At 35.8% G+C, this 15262-nt stretch overlaps 2 protein-coding genes and 1 long non-coding RNA gene across 5 annotated transcripts; 2 read left to right on the top strand and 1 right to left on the bottom strand.

Moving 5' to 3' along the window:
• Positions 1-4745: 4745 nt before the first annotated feature.
• On the bottom strand, positions 4746-7466 carry LOC148293489 (uncharacterized). Of its 2 annotated transcripts, XR_015836379.1 has the most exons (3): positions 6983-7466; positions 6089-6152; positions 4746-5023 (listed from the first exon to the last, which is right to left on the bottom strand). It is a non-coding gene; the product is annotated as an uncharacterized LOC148293489 (long non-coding RNA). The 2 variants fall into 2 exon arrangements; XR_015836378.1 differs by lacking the exon at positions 6983-7466 and having other exon boundaries at positions 6089-6976.
• Positions 7467-8370: 904 nt separating this feature from the next.
• On the top strand, positions 8371-10172 carry LOC110762901 (GATA transcription factor 15-like). The gene is made up of 3 exons (XM_021965620.2): positions 8371-8746; positions 8860-8958; positions 9524-10172. The coding sequence occupies exons 1-3, from the start codon at positions 8693-8695 to the stop codon at positions 9887-9889; spliced, it is 519 nt and encodes a 172-aa protein (XP_021821312.1). The 5' UTR covers positions 8371-8692; the 3' UTR covers positions 9890-10172.
• A 1056-nt stretch (positions 10173-11228) lies between these two features.
• On the top strand, positions 11229-14720 carry DPD1 (Polynucleotidyl transferase, ribonuclease H-like superfamily protein). Of its 2 annotated transcripts, none has more exons than XM_021965633.2 (4): positions 11229-11504; positions 12638-13288; positions 13967-14172; positions 14258-14720. In XM_021965633.2, the coding sequence occupies exons 2-4, from the start codon at positions 12699-12701 to the stop codon at positions 14476-14478; spliced, it is 1017 nt and encodes a 338-aa protein (XP_021821325.1). In that variant the 5' UTR covers positions 11229-11504; positions 12638-12698; the 3' UTR covers positions 14479-14720. The 2 variants fall into 2 exon arrangements, with proteins under 2 accessions (XP_021821325.1, XP_088111879.1); XM_088255753.1 differs by lacking the exon at positions 11229-11504 and adding an exon at positions 11511-11694.
• The last annotated feature ends 542 nt before the right edge of the window (positions 14721-15262 follow it).

Raw genomic sequence — 15262 nt, 5'->3', positions numbered from 1 at the left:
TCTTTTTTATGTTGGAGAAGAAGAGTGCTTGCTTATTCACTCTCTGTCTGTTCAGTAAAATTAGGAAATGCTGTAAAGACTTTAGGCCTAGAAGTGATACTGGGCAGAAGCCCAGGCCAATATTATAGCTCCAGCCAGCAAATAAAATCTTCGTTTTGGTTTCTTTTCTCAAAAGACACAAATGTGGTGGGGCAATCGTTTTCTTGCTATGCCCTGTTCTCTATTTGGATTTATAAATTGTCGTATATGAATATGAAGGAATAAAAACGCATTTGTCTTGTAGTCTCCCACTCTTTATTTCCTCGTACATTTTGGATTGGGTGGGAGATTATAAGATATGGGCTCTCCTTATCCATTGTGGATGTGTGATGATGACACGTGTTTGTGTTGTGGGCCCTCTTACATTATAGGTGTGGAAGTGGGAAGATGGAATCTTATAATGAGATGGGATTCATAAAATCTATTGTTTGCTTGCACAAATTGATTATGCAATAAATTGCCCCACAAAACAAATTCTAAAGAGCTTTGCCAGCTTTAGGCCATTCTTCTTCTTCTTCTTCTTCTTCTTATGTTGTTGAAAGCTGCAGACAGTGTGAATAGTGACAAACCAGCCTGTTGGCAAGAGAAGAGAGGATAGCTAGTTAGCTTGTGTCGTGTCTTATTCTTAGAAGGTTGAAAGATACACTCTTTCTACATAGAGAGAGAGAGACACAGAGAGAGAGAGAGAGAGAGAGAGAGAGGACTTGGATTTGATAGGCTCACATCTTTTCATGGAAAATTTTTGTGACTTCAATAGTTTGAAACCTCGTGAAGAAGTAACACTTAATATGAAATGGGATAACATTATTTGCTATTTCCGGTCAAGCATAATATGTTACGCGTGATAATTTTTTCTTGTGGCAGTTTGTAAATGGCATGAGATAGCTAAATAGTGTTATTTCTGTTTTATACAAATTTTTCTGCTCGTGAAGATAATATGCAAGTGAACAGACATAACAATTTAATAAACCTTTTTTCTTCTGGTCGAAGCAAATTTAATAAACCTAAAACTTAATTTTTAGAACTTTCTTCTATTTGGTGGCTTTGGTTGGAAATTGCATGCTTTACAAATTTACGACAATGAATGGTGGGGGGTGACTCTGGCGTTGCCTTAACATAATAATGTGGCCCTTTTCGATGATGGGTTTTTGGCGGCTTTATGTCTTCCCTTTCATGCGAGACAAAAGGAAGGAATTGTCTTTAAAAAAGAGCTTTCTTTTTGTTTTCTTTCTCCTTCCTGTTATTAGGCACCTTCTACAGTGCACCAGGTGCACCCATGCACCATTTGTCCTTTATGATGCTCCCAGATTTTTTTAAAAATTGGTTACCGGTTATACAAGTTATCAAGTTTCCACTTTTTGAAAATGTAATTGCATAAGGGTCATGCAATTATGCCCTTCCTGTTTGGCAATTGGCATATGATTGGATAGTGATTTACAGTAGTTTGGATATGAGAGTACCATAACATTGTAAGAGGATCCTAAAACTTATAAGTTACAAGATTTGGGCAGCTGTTTACAAGTTTTTGAACTATGATTACAACATTAGGGTTCACCTAATTCATAGTATTGTAAACATCCCAGTTTACAAGTATAAGGACCCAATTTACCATCCGAATGTTCCTATTTACCCTAATATTGTACTACATGTCTTTATCTTTGTAAATTACGATGTTACAAGATTAAGGATGGGTTTTACAATGTTCTGGAATATAACTATCCATAAAAGAGTAATAAAAGACCTTAGTATTGTAAACATCCGAGTTTACAAGTATAAGGACCCAATTTACCATCCGAATGTTCCCATTTACCCTAATATTGTACTACATGTCTTTATCTTTGTAAATTACTATATTACAAGATTAAGGATGCATTTTACAATCAAATGGAACATAACTATCCAAAACCGAGTAAAACAAGACCTTAATATAGTAAAAGTTTGTGTTTACACATATAAGGACTCAATTTACTTTCCTAATGTCCCTAGTTACCTTAATATTGTACTAAACGTCCTTCTCTTTGTAAATTACGATATTACAAGATTAAGGATGGGTTTTACAATGTTCTGGAACATAACTATCCATAAAAGAGTAATACAAGACCTTAGTATTGTAAACATCCGAGTTTACAAGTATAAGGACCCAATTTACCATCCGAATGTTCCCATTTACCCTAATATTGTACTACATGTCTTTATTTTTGTAAATTTCGATATTACAAGATTAAGGATGCATTTTACAATCACATGGAACATAACTGTCCAAAACCGAGTAAAACAAGACCTTAATATAGTAAACGTTTGTGTTTACACGTATAAGGACCCAATTTACTTTCTCAATGTCCCTAGTTACCTTAATATTGTAATACATGTCCATCTCTTTGTAAATTACGAAATTACCATAATAAGGATGGGTTTTACAATCTCCTGGAACATAACTATCCTAAATAGAGTAATACGAGACCTTAATATTGTAAACATTCATGTTTACAATACTAAGGACCCAATTTACCTTCCGAATGTTCCCCTTGACCCTAATGTTGTACTACATGTCTTTATATTTGTAAAGTTCGATATTACAAGATTAATGATGCATTTTACAATCATATGGAACATACCTGTCCAAAACGGAGTAAAACAAGACCTTAATATAGTAAACGTTTGTGTTTACACGTATAAGGACCCAATTTACTTTCTCAATGTCCCTAGTTACCTTAATATTGTAATACATGTCCATCTCTTTGTAAATTACGAAATTACCATAATAAGGATGGGTTTTACCATCTCTTGGAACATAACTATCCTAAATAGAGTAATACGGGACCTTAATATTGTAAACATTCATGTTTATAATAATAAGGACCCAATTTACCTTCCGAATGTTCCCCTTGACCCTAATGTTGTACTACATGTCTTTATATTTGTAAAGTACGATATTACAAGATTAATGATGCATTTTACAATCATATGGAACATACCTGTCCAAAACGGAGTAAAACAAGACCTTAATATAGTAAACCTTTGTGTTTACACGTATAAGGACCCAATTAACTTTCTCAATGTCCCTAGTTACCTTAATATTGTAATACATGTCCATCTCTTTGTAAATTACGAAATTACCATAATAAGGATGGGTTTTACAATCTCCTGGAACATAACTATCCTAAATAGAGTAATACGAGACCTTAATATTGTAAACATCCATGTTTACAATACTAAGGACCCAATTTACCTTCCGAATGTTCCCATTTACCCTAATATTGTACTACATGTCTTTATCTTTGTAAATTACGATATTACAAGATTAAGGACGCATTTTACAATCATATGGAACATAACTGTCCAAAACCGAGTAAAACAAGACCTTAATATAGTAAACGTTTGTGTTTACACGTATAAGGACTCAATTTACTGTCCTAATGTCCCTAGTTACCTTAATATTGTACTAGATGTCTTTATCCTTGTAAATTACAATATTACAAGATTACGGATAGGTTTTACAATTCTATGGAACAATTTACAACGAATTGTTTGTCAATTGCATTATTCGTTTGCAATTTCCAACTAACTGTTTGTCAATTGCATTATTCCTTTGCATTTTCGATCTAACTGTTTGTCAATTACATTATTACCTTTTCATCTTAGGTGAGGCAATCTATCAGTGCCCTTTCCATCTTATGGTCACTTCCTTTGGAATTAACTAATTGAACCCATTGAGATAGAACAATACACCAAAATGAATATATATATATATATTCCTCATGCATCCCCATAATGTTGTAAATCACCATTTTACAAGGTTATGGATCCTAAAGCCTAAAGCCACTTGGAAAAGCCATCACACCAACTTGCAATCTCGTATAAATTTCCTTATTTTGCTACAACATATCCATATTCAAAACAATAAAACTTGGGTATCTTTATATAAATCCGAATAGTTTTAACCCAAAAAAAAAAATTTTAAGAAGAAAAAGCGCTTAACTTTATTTATGTCTATCCATTATAGCTTGTAATTGCGCAATTGGAATGTAAATGAGACTGCTTTGTTTGTCATTTGCAAGACACGAATGCAAATGACACTACCTATTTGTCAGTTGCATTGACAAATCACATAATGTATTTCCATTCTCAAAATTGAAAAAGCTGCCAATAACATAAAGACTTGGGCTTTTTCGCTGTTTTACTGTCTCTGCTTTGTTTGTTCTTGCTAGTTCTTTTTGTCTTTTCCCTTAGATTGTATTTAAAAGTGAAATCAGAGTTAGGTAATGGGAAGGATGGTGTACCATTTGCTTAGGGATATTTGAGATGGGATTCTGATAAGCATTCTGTTACTAGCCCAATAACTGTTATCTTTGCCAACAAGTGAAATTAAAATAGGATCCCAGTAGAAGTTGTCACAAGCTTGCAGAGAATAACAGAAACAACTCAAGCCCCCAAAACATCATCACTACATGAAAGTTTATGATTCCAGGAAAAAGAAAACAACTAAACAGCCAAAATATAAGTCCTATGGACCATGACAACTTCAAACTAAAATCTAAGTGCGTATCAAGGAAAAGAAAATCAAGATCAAAGTAATAAAACCGAAAGCTTGTTTCTAGTGCCAACGAAGGGAAGGACTTTGGTAGCATATATCAATTATTTAGTAGACCGAAACCTAAATAACAATAGAAATAGAAAGAAAAAAAATTTAACTACATTCCACCAGATTAAAAAGGACTGGGACTTAACCACATCACTCTCATCTTCAATTTAGCCCATGCCTTACGTCACCAAGCTCATACAAAATTCCTTTATTTTGCTACAGCACAGCCACATCATGTTGGCAATTGACAAACATGCACTATGTAATTGCCATTATGTTCTTTCCTTTAAAAAAAAATGAATATGTAAGTGCCATTCTAATTTGCGGAAGCCGGTCGTCTAAGTGGTAATTGCCAAACGACCACTGTCATTTAATTTAGCTTCTCTTCCATGATTTAAGTACCTAAAAGTAAAAACAATAGAATTTAGCATATCAATTAACTTTTACTTTCATTGCAAGTGTTAATAACTTAGTGACAAGTAAATAACAAACATTGTTGGACACAAGGTAATTGAAAAGCAATTGTATTTACAAAAATCAAATTGACAGACAGGAAGCAGGTAATTGAATATGTGAAATCCAATTGTATCAGTGGAATTCACAAAAACAAATTGAGAAAACTAAACATACTCTCAACAATCAATCAAATGGGCAAGAATTTACTTAGCACACAACTGGATTAATGGAACATAAAAACAAAATGATGCATATTATGCAAACTTGAAACGTAGTTGGATTTACAAATATCCAATTAGTAGACATGAAATAGGTAATTGACAAATAGAAACAAGGGCATCAAAAAAGGCATCAAAAAAGGCCCTCCAACCCATTTAAAGATATAAATTTTGAAAATAAAAGTCATTTCTAGTTAATTGACAAATACTGACAATGATAAACTGATAGAAGAGTTGGTTCCAAAAACACAACCCAAAACTACTCAGATATTCAACCCAAAGAAGATAATTAAAACCCAATTATCACAGTTCAAACCCAAAACACAAAGGTTGGCTGCTTATTCATGAAATTATAAACCAAATTCGAAATTCGAAATACAGCTGAAAAATTCAAACATAACATCATTTTAAATTTTAGTGTATCTCCTCATCAACATATATATGTGCTGTGTACAAAAGTTCTCAACTTCTCATAATTTCTCTGGGCATATATGAAGTAAATCCTACAAAATTCTCACCCAATAACAAGGATTTTTCTTTTTCGATAACATAATTCAATTCTCATCATGTCGCACAATTCAATTAAGTGCGTCAAAGGTTGGCCATGTTTTTTTACAGTGACTTGAAGTCTCAAAAATTAGAGCTCCGGTGTGACCATGAAAAAGAATATTAAAGTCCAAAGTGGTCTAAGAAGATGAATAACATAAAGTCTCAACCATCTGTGTAAAAAAACTTAATCACAGAATCCATATGTATCAACACATCAAGCACAACAAGGGGAGCAAGTTTATACCTTGGCTCAAAGTCCAATTCGATCAGGAAGTGGCCAGATTTTGAGGAAAACCCATACTGACTTCCTTATTTCACAATGAAAGGAATCACAACTTTGTTAGATTCAGACACCCACATCCACAAACAAGAAACCTCAAACTAGATATTGTCTTTATATAATTTCAACACAGCCATTAAACTGGACTTACAGCAAAAAATTTGAATATCTTTCTAATCATTTTTTCTCCTTTAAGACTTACTTTTTTTTTCTCTTTCTGTTTTCCTAAGAGACTAAAGTGCAAATATGATCAAGTTTTCATACAAATGTGGCTATTTACTATTGAAAGAATATTAATCTAAAATGACCAACTATGAAATTTAATATACAATAAAAGTCATAAAGGCATAACTAAAATTGAATTGCCTTAACCTTGAAATTTTTACAACAAAAACCATAATGGCAGCTTCAACAATTACGCAGCTTCTCCTATTAAAAACACTAATTACTTTATACAAAGGGAAAATGTAATCTTATAAAAAGAAAAGATTAAAAAGTGATAAAAACTCTAAAATATGAAATGAAAGCTGACACAAGAAAAGAATTCACATTAATCTTTTAGAAAAATAAAGATAGTCATCAAGCTAATAATTGTCAAGATATATGAACTCAACAACACTATAATTTTTAACAAATAAAACCATGTAAAGAATACACACCAAGAACGAGATACGGTAGAGCATGCGCCATGACCTTGCCCCAAACATCGAATAAAAATTAGTTTCAATCTCCATCACCCACCCAAAAAAAACTCAGTTCTAACACAAATAGGCACTAGATCTAACATTAAAACCTTCAATGACCCATAAATTGCAGCCATATATGACAGAAATACTGATGAAATTGATAAAATCTTACCTTTTCTAATGAATTTCAGTTTTGGAAAGGGATTTAGGTGTCTAGGATTAGGGTTTTATGTTGGAGATTTGGGGGTTCTGGTATGAGAGAAGCAGAATGAACCCAGAGAGGTAGCGCTTGACAAGAGAGAGAGAGAGAGAGGGAGAAAGAGAGATGGGTTTTGAGAGGGCTAGCCAAGAAAAAGAGGCAAAAGAAGGAAATTTTCAGAGCGCTAGCCAGCGAAGGAGAGAACGAGAGATGGGGTAAAGAGCAGGTGAAGCTTGCCATCATCGTCGTCGTCGTTGGTTGCTTGCTGGATGCTAGAAGAAGATGAAGGGAGTGAAAGAGGGGGCTCAGTTTTTACGGGTTGGGGATTTTCCTTCAACCTGCTGAGAAGGTTTTCAAGTTATATCATTTAATGGTGTAGATCTATCCTTATTGTTTTGCCTAAATCTAACGGTCAATATCTATTGGCGCATGGATGCGCCAGGTCCACCGTAGAATTTTCCCCTGTTATTAGCCGATCAAACAATACAAGCTTTCTTTGTTTTTTGACCATAACAGTTAATCACAAGCCATCAATTATCTCTAATTACAATATAATATTGCATCATGCTTAGGGCATCATCCACTGTCTAGAAGAACTCGCTGGCTGCATGCTCAAGATTCTCCACGTCCTCCTACTCTAAAAATTTCCTTTCTGTTTTATTTCTCAAATCTCTAACGGGTGCATTTTTGCTCACCACTTTAACCATAGGTATACCCTCACCATCATCCTCAATACTTGACACGTGTCCATAGATGTAATAATGATTTCATAAATACAAAGCAAAAATTAATTATAATTATATCTATAGACACGTGTCAAGCACTAAGGATGGTGATGAGGATACACCTATTATTAAAATGGTGAGCAAAAATGCTCCCATTATCTAACCACAAGAGGCACCAAACCACACAGTGCATTTGCTGTTTTTATCTTTTTGGTTTTGTTCAAACACAACAGAAACTTTCAGAAACTTTCATCTTTTGGGGACCCATAAGACTGCACATACCAAAAGAATGTTAAGAACCACCATTTTCCTTTTCGCAATAAAAAAGAAAACACAGCTTTTTGGTTTTCGAAGCCACAAACAAACCAAAGCATGCCTTCCTACTATTCCCCAAGCATCAAACTTCACATCCACACACATCAAATCCTGTAGCGAGTATCACTTTTCCCCTAGTCCCCGCGACTGATAAAACTAAGACCCACGTTGCCACGTGGCTGCCCCCGGAATTTGACGGGTGCATGCAACTCCAGCAAAAAAGTGAAAATTTATGGACATTTTCGTCATTTCACATAAACCCCTTAGCCTCCTAGCGGCTAGCACTAGGGTTTTTGGTTCATGGCTCATATCCACACTACCTGACCCGACTGAGCCCCACTCTTCTCTTTCTCTGTCGCTCTCTCTCTCTCTCTCTCTCTCTCTCTCTCTCTCTCTCTCCCCACCTCTTCTCTCTGCTTTGCATGTCGGTTTTGCTTCGTTATAGTATATTGCATTTTCTCTCTTTTTGGGTTTTGATCTAAGTTTTTTTTCAAATTTGATCAGTCCCTTTCTCTCTCTGCTGCTTTCACATATATGATCTCATTTGGCTTCTCTGAGAAAAACCAATTAACCCAATCTATATCACTCTCTCGCTTCCTTTTCTCTTTTGAAATTTTCAGCTACTGTGGTGGGTTTATGGTGTATGATGAATTGGGGGAGAAGATTTGTGGCTTTAGATAGTGTTTTGGGGAGAAAGGTAGTGGCTTTTGATAGTACAGTGATTTGAGAGCATTCTATTTTTCCTTCCAGTTGTTGGGTTTTGTTTGAACTTTCAGTAAAATCTGTTGCCTTACATGAATTTGGAAACAGGAACCATTTACTCAAGCTATGAATGGGAACAAGAAGCGCTGCTCGGACTGCATGACCACTGAGACACCCTTGTGGAGAGGTGGCCCAGCTGGGCCCAAGGTCTGACCCGACCACCCACCATTCGTTAACATGCTTGTTTGTTTTCTAGACAATTTTTCATGCAGCCTTTTGTTTTGATTTTTGGGATTTTCTCCATCATCTTTTCCTGCCTTTGTGCTTTTCAACTGAATGCATTATAATGCATTGATTTTTGAATTCTGTTTGTGATTTTGTTTACTGGGTCCCCCTCTTTCATTTACTGTTCATTTTTGCTATAAGATGGTGCTTACTTTGTGTTGGATTTGATCTTTTGGGCCCCATGTCTCGGTTCTTTCTCTGTATGATTTCTGATGCTCTGGGTTTCCTGTGTGCTGCGCTCATTTGATGATTGCTCTTTATTTCTCAAACCTTCAGTTTATTTTGGTAATTTCTTATTTTTGTCCCCTTTTCCTAAAAGGTGAAACACATCTGTTCATAGTTTTCTTTATCTGCGGCTCTGATTTGTTTAATAAATTCTGGCATTTCTCTCCTTTCAGTATTGTTCTTTGTTCATTTTTTTTTTCTCCATCTGCCTTTGTTGAAGTTGTTTCATGGATCAATTTCTTTTCCTGTTTTTGTTTTTCAGTCACTGTGCAATGCATGTGGGATCAGACACAGGAAGAGAGGAATTCCTACTGTGAGCTTGATGAGTAAAGGGCCAAAGAGGAGGAGAGAGAAAATACGTGGCAGTAGCAGCAGTTCTATCACAACCACATATAATACTGCTGCTTCTGCCACAACAGCCAAAAGCACTTTTGGTAGTAGTGGTGGTGGCATAAATTTGAATGAGCCTCCTAAGGTGAGGTTTGTGGGTTTTGGTGAGGATGTGTTTTTCCAAGGCTCACAGGCCGAGGGGGAGGGGGAGAAACAGAGCCAGTGGAGGGAGTGGGGAGAGGTGGAACAAGCAGCTGTGTGTTTGCTGGCTATGTCATGTGACTCTGTTTTTGCATGAAGGGGACAAAATGTGAAGGAGTATATACTAGTAAATTAAAACCCCAATATACTTGTGATGATGCTCTTTGTAGCTACTTTGACTAATTATAACTTGGGAAGATTGTACCCTTGCTAATGATATTTGGGGGTCTTCCCTTTTTTTTGTTGTTGCTTTTTTTAGTGACAGTTTGGGGAAGTGAAAATGAAATGAAGGGAAGGTCAAAGATGTTGAGGGTGATGGTTTTGAGGCAATGACATTTCCTGTATTTTGGTACTATCTTAGTTATATTGTACATATTAAAGGAAGTATGAGTAATCTGTATCTTTTATGTTTGGTCTGACCAAAATACAATGTTTGAGGGATTTTGGACCATGTGTTTTTCTTTGCAATTTTGCGTTAAATTACTTAAAAAATTTGCCTATAAATATTGATTTCTATCAGTACTGTATAATTAGGAAGGTGCTTGTAATATTTGTAATGAACTCTCTGAAAATAGTGACATGTTAGGCGAGAGCTTCTATAATGAGGGGTTACAAATTACAATGAGGAGGTTCAAGACAACATTTTAAAATCATAACTCTATACTGGATCGAACGGTTATTAAGAACTCCTACAATAACCCCTCATTTTAGCCTCCCTGTCAATAAGACTCCGAAAGTCAATAAGACTCTGAAAATGGTGACATGTTGGGCAAACCAAAAGGGTTTTCCAAATGCCCATAGTTTGAGGGCTGCCTGTAAATAGGAGCTAACAAACCAGGCAGGCCCTTACGGGCCCAATATTTAAGTCTGAGAGTTGTTATATGGACAGGTACCTTTTCTCTGTCCAAAGATGCAGAGCCCCATTCTAGCTCAAGTCAATTCAATTACTCAGCTTGTCGACATACTTGCCCTTAATCTGAGCAGAAAAACAAGCAAAGAAAGAGAGAGAATAACTGGGGTTCTTCAAACTTCACGCCAAATTGGCATAAGGTTACTTGTACCAGATTAGGTTCATATTGCTTGCCGTACAATCTCAAGCAAGAATAATACCACATGATGCTCCCTTGTGTATTAAAATGCCGCTATTGACTTGAACCCTGAAGGATGGTATATTTGGATAGGAGAAGGATTTGCATCTTTAATCAAATGTGTTGAATTGACTTTCAAATGACCAACTCTAATCTAATAATTTGAGTTTAAAATCATTAAATTAATATTCACCCCACCCATCTCTGTCTTCGTTCCTCTAAAAAATCTAAACAAATAAAATCATTACTGGAGTTAAAGTCACTCGCAACCCTTTTTTTATTTTAAAAAAAACCCGAGTTCGTATTTTTAGATAATTTTGTAAAATATATAATAAAAATTTGTGGGAAAAAAGTTTGGTGCAGTGAGCAGTTTGAAGGAAGGCAGGCAGGCTCACAGCCCTCTCAAAGAAAAAGACATTGGAGCCAAAATCGGATCGAACACGCGATCCGCAAGTAGAGCCATTGGTACTCGCAATTTCTACCACGTTACTATGAGCTTCTTCTGTCCTTCAAAACTTCTTTCATAGCACTCCACACGACTCATTTTCCATTTCTTTCTAACCATCTCTACCTATAAATACTTCATCTTTGACGTTTCTGCTAATCAATTCAAATAATTTCCAGGCAAGTCGCTATCTCTCTACCTCATTGCTTTGGTTTAGAGTTGTTATGAAAGATTGCAAATTTCAGTGAAACTTATTGTTTTCTAAATTTCGTATGCAAATTACATTGGAATCAAGGAGCTTCCATTATTCCCTAACATGGGTTCCTTCGTTTTGTTGTAAATATGATTACTTCCAATCCTAATTGTTATGTATGAGCTTAAAGGACCTTCCTTTCCCCCTCTGCTCGCTTTCATTTTGTCACAAATTGATTTTGAAATGTTAGCCATGAATGTTTTGATTGGGTTTTATGTGAACGAGATTGCATTTTACAATCCTAATTGTTCTGCATGAGCTTAAAGGATCTTCCTTTCCTCCTCTGCTCGCTTTCATTTTGTCACAAATTGATTTTGAAATGTTACCCATGAATGTTTTGATTGGGTTTTATGTGAACGAGATTGCATTTTACAATCCTAATTGTTCTGTATGAGCTTAAAGGACCTTCCTTTCCCCCTGTGCTCGCTTTCAATCTGTCATAGATTGATTTTGAAATGTTACCCATGAATGTTTTGATTGGGGTTTGAGTATCTTTACTGTCATATAGGAGGATTAAACAGCTCTTGGATAATCCTTTAACGTCTATTTCATTATAATACACTTCAAAAGTTATGAAAATTTGAATAATAAGATCATGTTTTAGTTGAGGTGCAAATTTACATGATATTTGCCAAATAGTTCAAATTAGTTCGTAAAAGTGAAATTGGTTTTCCAGGTTCCAAATAAAATGGAATTCTGGTGTTAGACATGTGTCCGTGTGTGGAGAATGTAGCTAGAGGTAGAAGTGGGCATAGGTTGGACTTCATGAAATGTTTGATAATATGAAATTCCTAGAACCACCGTGAAAGCATGCGTGTCCTTGTCTTTTTTATATCCTTACTTTACTTCTTTTTATGATTTGAGAAAATATGCAAGGTCTGATAATTAATGTCAGTTTAAACTTGTTCTTCATCAATAGTCTTAAGATCCATAGTTTAATGTGGATTACTAATCCAGTCGTCCTTGCTTGAATGCTCTTGTTATTGAGGTAGTAGATTGATTGGTACTGGTTATTGTCATTATTTTTCATCGTAGACTTTTTTCCATCTTAATTTTCAGGTCAAATCCATTTGCTTTCTATAGTGTGAATCTATCTGCTGTTGGTGATTTTTGAGTTCAGATGAGAACAGTTTCAATGTGCTTCTCTTCTTTTTCGCAAGTTCCCAGATGCAGAATTTATAACTTAGCTCATTTTTGGAGTGAACGTTTCCACAATTTGAGTAGGACTTGTGGATACAATTCTAGCTCTAAGATATATGATTCCAAAATTTATATGCTTGATGGAGGAAACAGTAGGAAATGGACTAGAAGATCTGTAACTACAAACACACAAGGAAGAAACAAAAGTGGCCAGTGCAGTGATCCCAGAAAACTTAGGCAAGAAATTTTGGATGTAACGGTTTCAACAAGTGCTACTCTGAATTTAAATAAAATTGAAACAAGTCAATACCAACAGATTCAACACATTGACATTCGACAATTGATTGCTCAGAATAAAGATTTAGCCAGCTTAGTGACAGTTATTGTTTTTGATACTGAGACTACCGGGTTTAGCAGAGAGAGAGATCATATCATAGAGATTGCACTTCAAGATCTTCAAGGGGGTGAAAACAGTACTTTCCAGACATTGGTAAACCCTGAATGCAGAGTTCTAAATTCACACATTCATGGAATTACAACAAATATGGTCAACAGACCTGATGTTCCGAGGTAATCTTTCCTGACTGCTTTTTTACTTCCTAGATTATTTTCTTCTAGTACAGAAATCAGCTCAGTAGTACCTAAAACCTTTCAATTTGTTTATATGAAGCCTAATTCTTTACAGAAAATATGTTACATGCCAGTGATCTTTTTAATTGGAAACACTCCCGTTCTTTTCTGCTGGGTTAAAATGGTTTTCCTAAAGTTAAATATAATGTGAAATTTGCATTTGCCACTACAATCAGAAGAAAAGATCGCTGAAGTTTCTTGGTTTGTCCATGCCTGCATGGAAGCACAGTGCTTCCTTGGTTTGGTTGAAGAATAAGCCCTTGCATCTCTTTACTTTTTACTCTAAAGACGTCAGTTATTGTTTTAACTTAAACTCAGGAGGTAGCAGTTCCTTTAAAGAGAGGTGCTATGGCGGTGATGGTTCAGTCCCAGCCATTCATGGGCTTGGGCCCACTTATGGACCCACCCATGTAGGCCCTTGTTTGTAGCATCCTCCTATATAGTAAAAGCTAAGATAGAACTATTTGTTATATACAAAGCATCATCAAGTTTTTTAGTAGAATTTTTCCTTAATAAATTTGAGAAGCATACGTTTGTGTATGTGATATGTAGACATATACGCTTGTGAACAGTTTCAAAAGTTTTACTTATGGTTTTGCTGTTGTGAATATCATGTAGGATGGAGGACCTAATACCAATCTTACTCAAGTATGTCAAAAGCCGTCAAAAACCGGGAGGCTGTGTGTTGTTTGTTGCTCACAATGCTCGTACTTTTGATGTACCCTTTCTTTGTAATGCGTTCCGGCGTTGTGGTGTAGATATTCCTTCGGATTGGCTATTTAAGGATACCCTTCCTATGGGACGTGAAGCAATGAAGTCTGAAGGTCAGTTTGTGTGTGTGTGCATGCTCCACCCTGTAAAAATGTGGTTGATGAGATATCTAAGGCTTTAAAATTACTTTGTGAACAGGATCAAAGCCTTCTTCAAGAAGCATATCATTGCAAGCCCTTCGTGAGCACCTTGGGATTCCATTGGATGGTTCAGCTCACAGAGCCATGTCAGATGTGAAGGTGCTGGCAGCAGTTTTTCAAAGGTTGACTTATATGCTGAAACTCCCGCTTGCTAGCCTTGTTGAAGATGCTTTCACAGCCTCAGAAATTGGCACTCCAAAGAAGAAGAGTTCCAGATAGACATGCTTCTTCTCAGCAGCACTGAAATGTATTATTGTAACCAATAATCAAATGATCCAGTGGCATGGGATGCCTCTTGCAGAGCTTGAGGTCTGAGTTGTAGATTCCTCTGAAGGCAGTAACGGCACCTGTTAGGTAGGGTGGGGTTGGAAAAGAAAAAATCTGATCATTGTAACTGTAATACATTGCTTTTTAGATAAACATACGGCCAATATTTATTCAATCACAAAGATTATCTGATGTATGCATGTGTTGGTTGGGATTTTGAGAAGATTGAACTCTTAAGACAGTCTTTTGAAGTTCTGAACAACAATATTCAGGTGGTAATAGTTTAGGGGCTCTGATATTTTGAAAGGGGTATTTGGGTCTTGGAGTTTTTTCTGCGGTTTTATTGTCGGCTTTGAGCATCCTTGAAGACAGAAAAGTTGTTAATATGTTGAGCTAACAGAGTGAAAAGCAGCATAATGGGAAAGGAAAGTTTCCATTTCCTAGATTAATGTTTTCTCGTACTCATGTATAAATGGAAGGATGCTCGATTCCTTTACCTCGGAAACTCGAAATGTGAAGTTTGATTCGCTGAGATTTGAGTCGAACTAAACACATTTCTCCACAATATCTTAAACAGGTGTTCTACAAAATCTACCTTTTGTTTTTGTTTTTGTTTATTTTCAGTTATCATTTTTGCAAAGATGTTGGATTGGCACCCCTCGGTTATAAGCTCATCACCACAAACAAATATTAAGTAGGATTTTTCAAAGAATATGAATTTGCATTCAATGTGAAC

Source organism: Prunus avium, chromosome 6, assembly GCF_965620075.1.
Source record: "Prunus avium chromosome 6, drPruAviu1.hap1.1, whole genome shotgun sequence".
In the NCBI taxonomy this organism is placed as follows: domain Eukaryota; kingdom Viridiplantae; phylum Streptophyta; class Magnoliopsida; order Rosales; family Rosaceae; genus Prunus; species Prunus avium.
Note: the sequence above shows the minus strand (reverse complement) of the source record. Positions and strands in the feature narration are given on the sequence as shown.

Bases quoted from the DNA above. Each gene is read 5' to 3' on its own strand.
- LOC110762901 (XM_021965620.2), top strand. From the start codon at position 8,693: ATGATGAATTGGGGGAGAAGATTTGTGGCTTTAGATAGTGTTTTGGGG. The intron at 8,747-8,859 runs GTAGTGGCTTTT...ATTTGGAAACAG, and splicing joins ATAGTGTTTTGGGGAGAAAG to GAACCATTTACTCAAGCTAT. The intron at 8,959-9,523 runs GTCTGACCCGAC...TTTGTTTTTCAG, and splicing joins GTGGCCCAGCTGGGCCCAAG to TCACTGTGCAATGCATGTGG.
- DPD1 (XM_021965633.2), top strand. From the start codon at position 12,699: ATGAGAACAGTTTCAATGTGCTTCTCTTCTTTTTCGCAAGTTCCCAGA. The intron at 13,289-13,966 runs GTAATCTTTCCT...AATATCATGTAG, and splicing joins AACAGACCTGATGTTCCGAG to GATGGAGGACCTAATACCAA. The intron at 14,173-14,257 runs GTCAGTTTGTGT...CTTTGTGAACAG, and splicing joins TGAAGCAATGAAGTCTGAAG to GATCAAAGCCTTCTTCAAGA.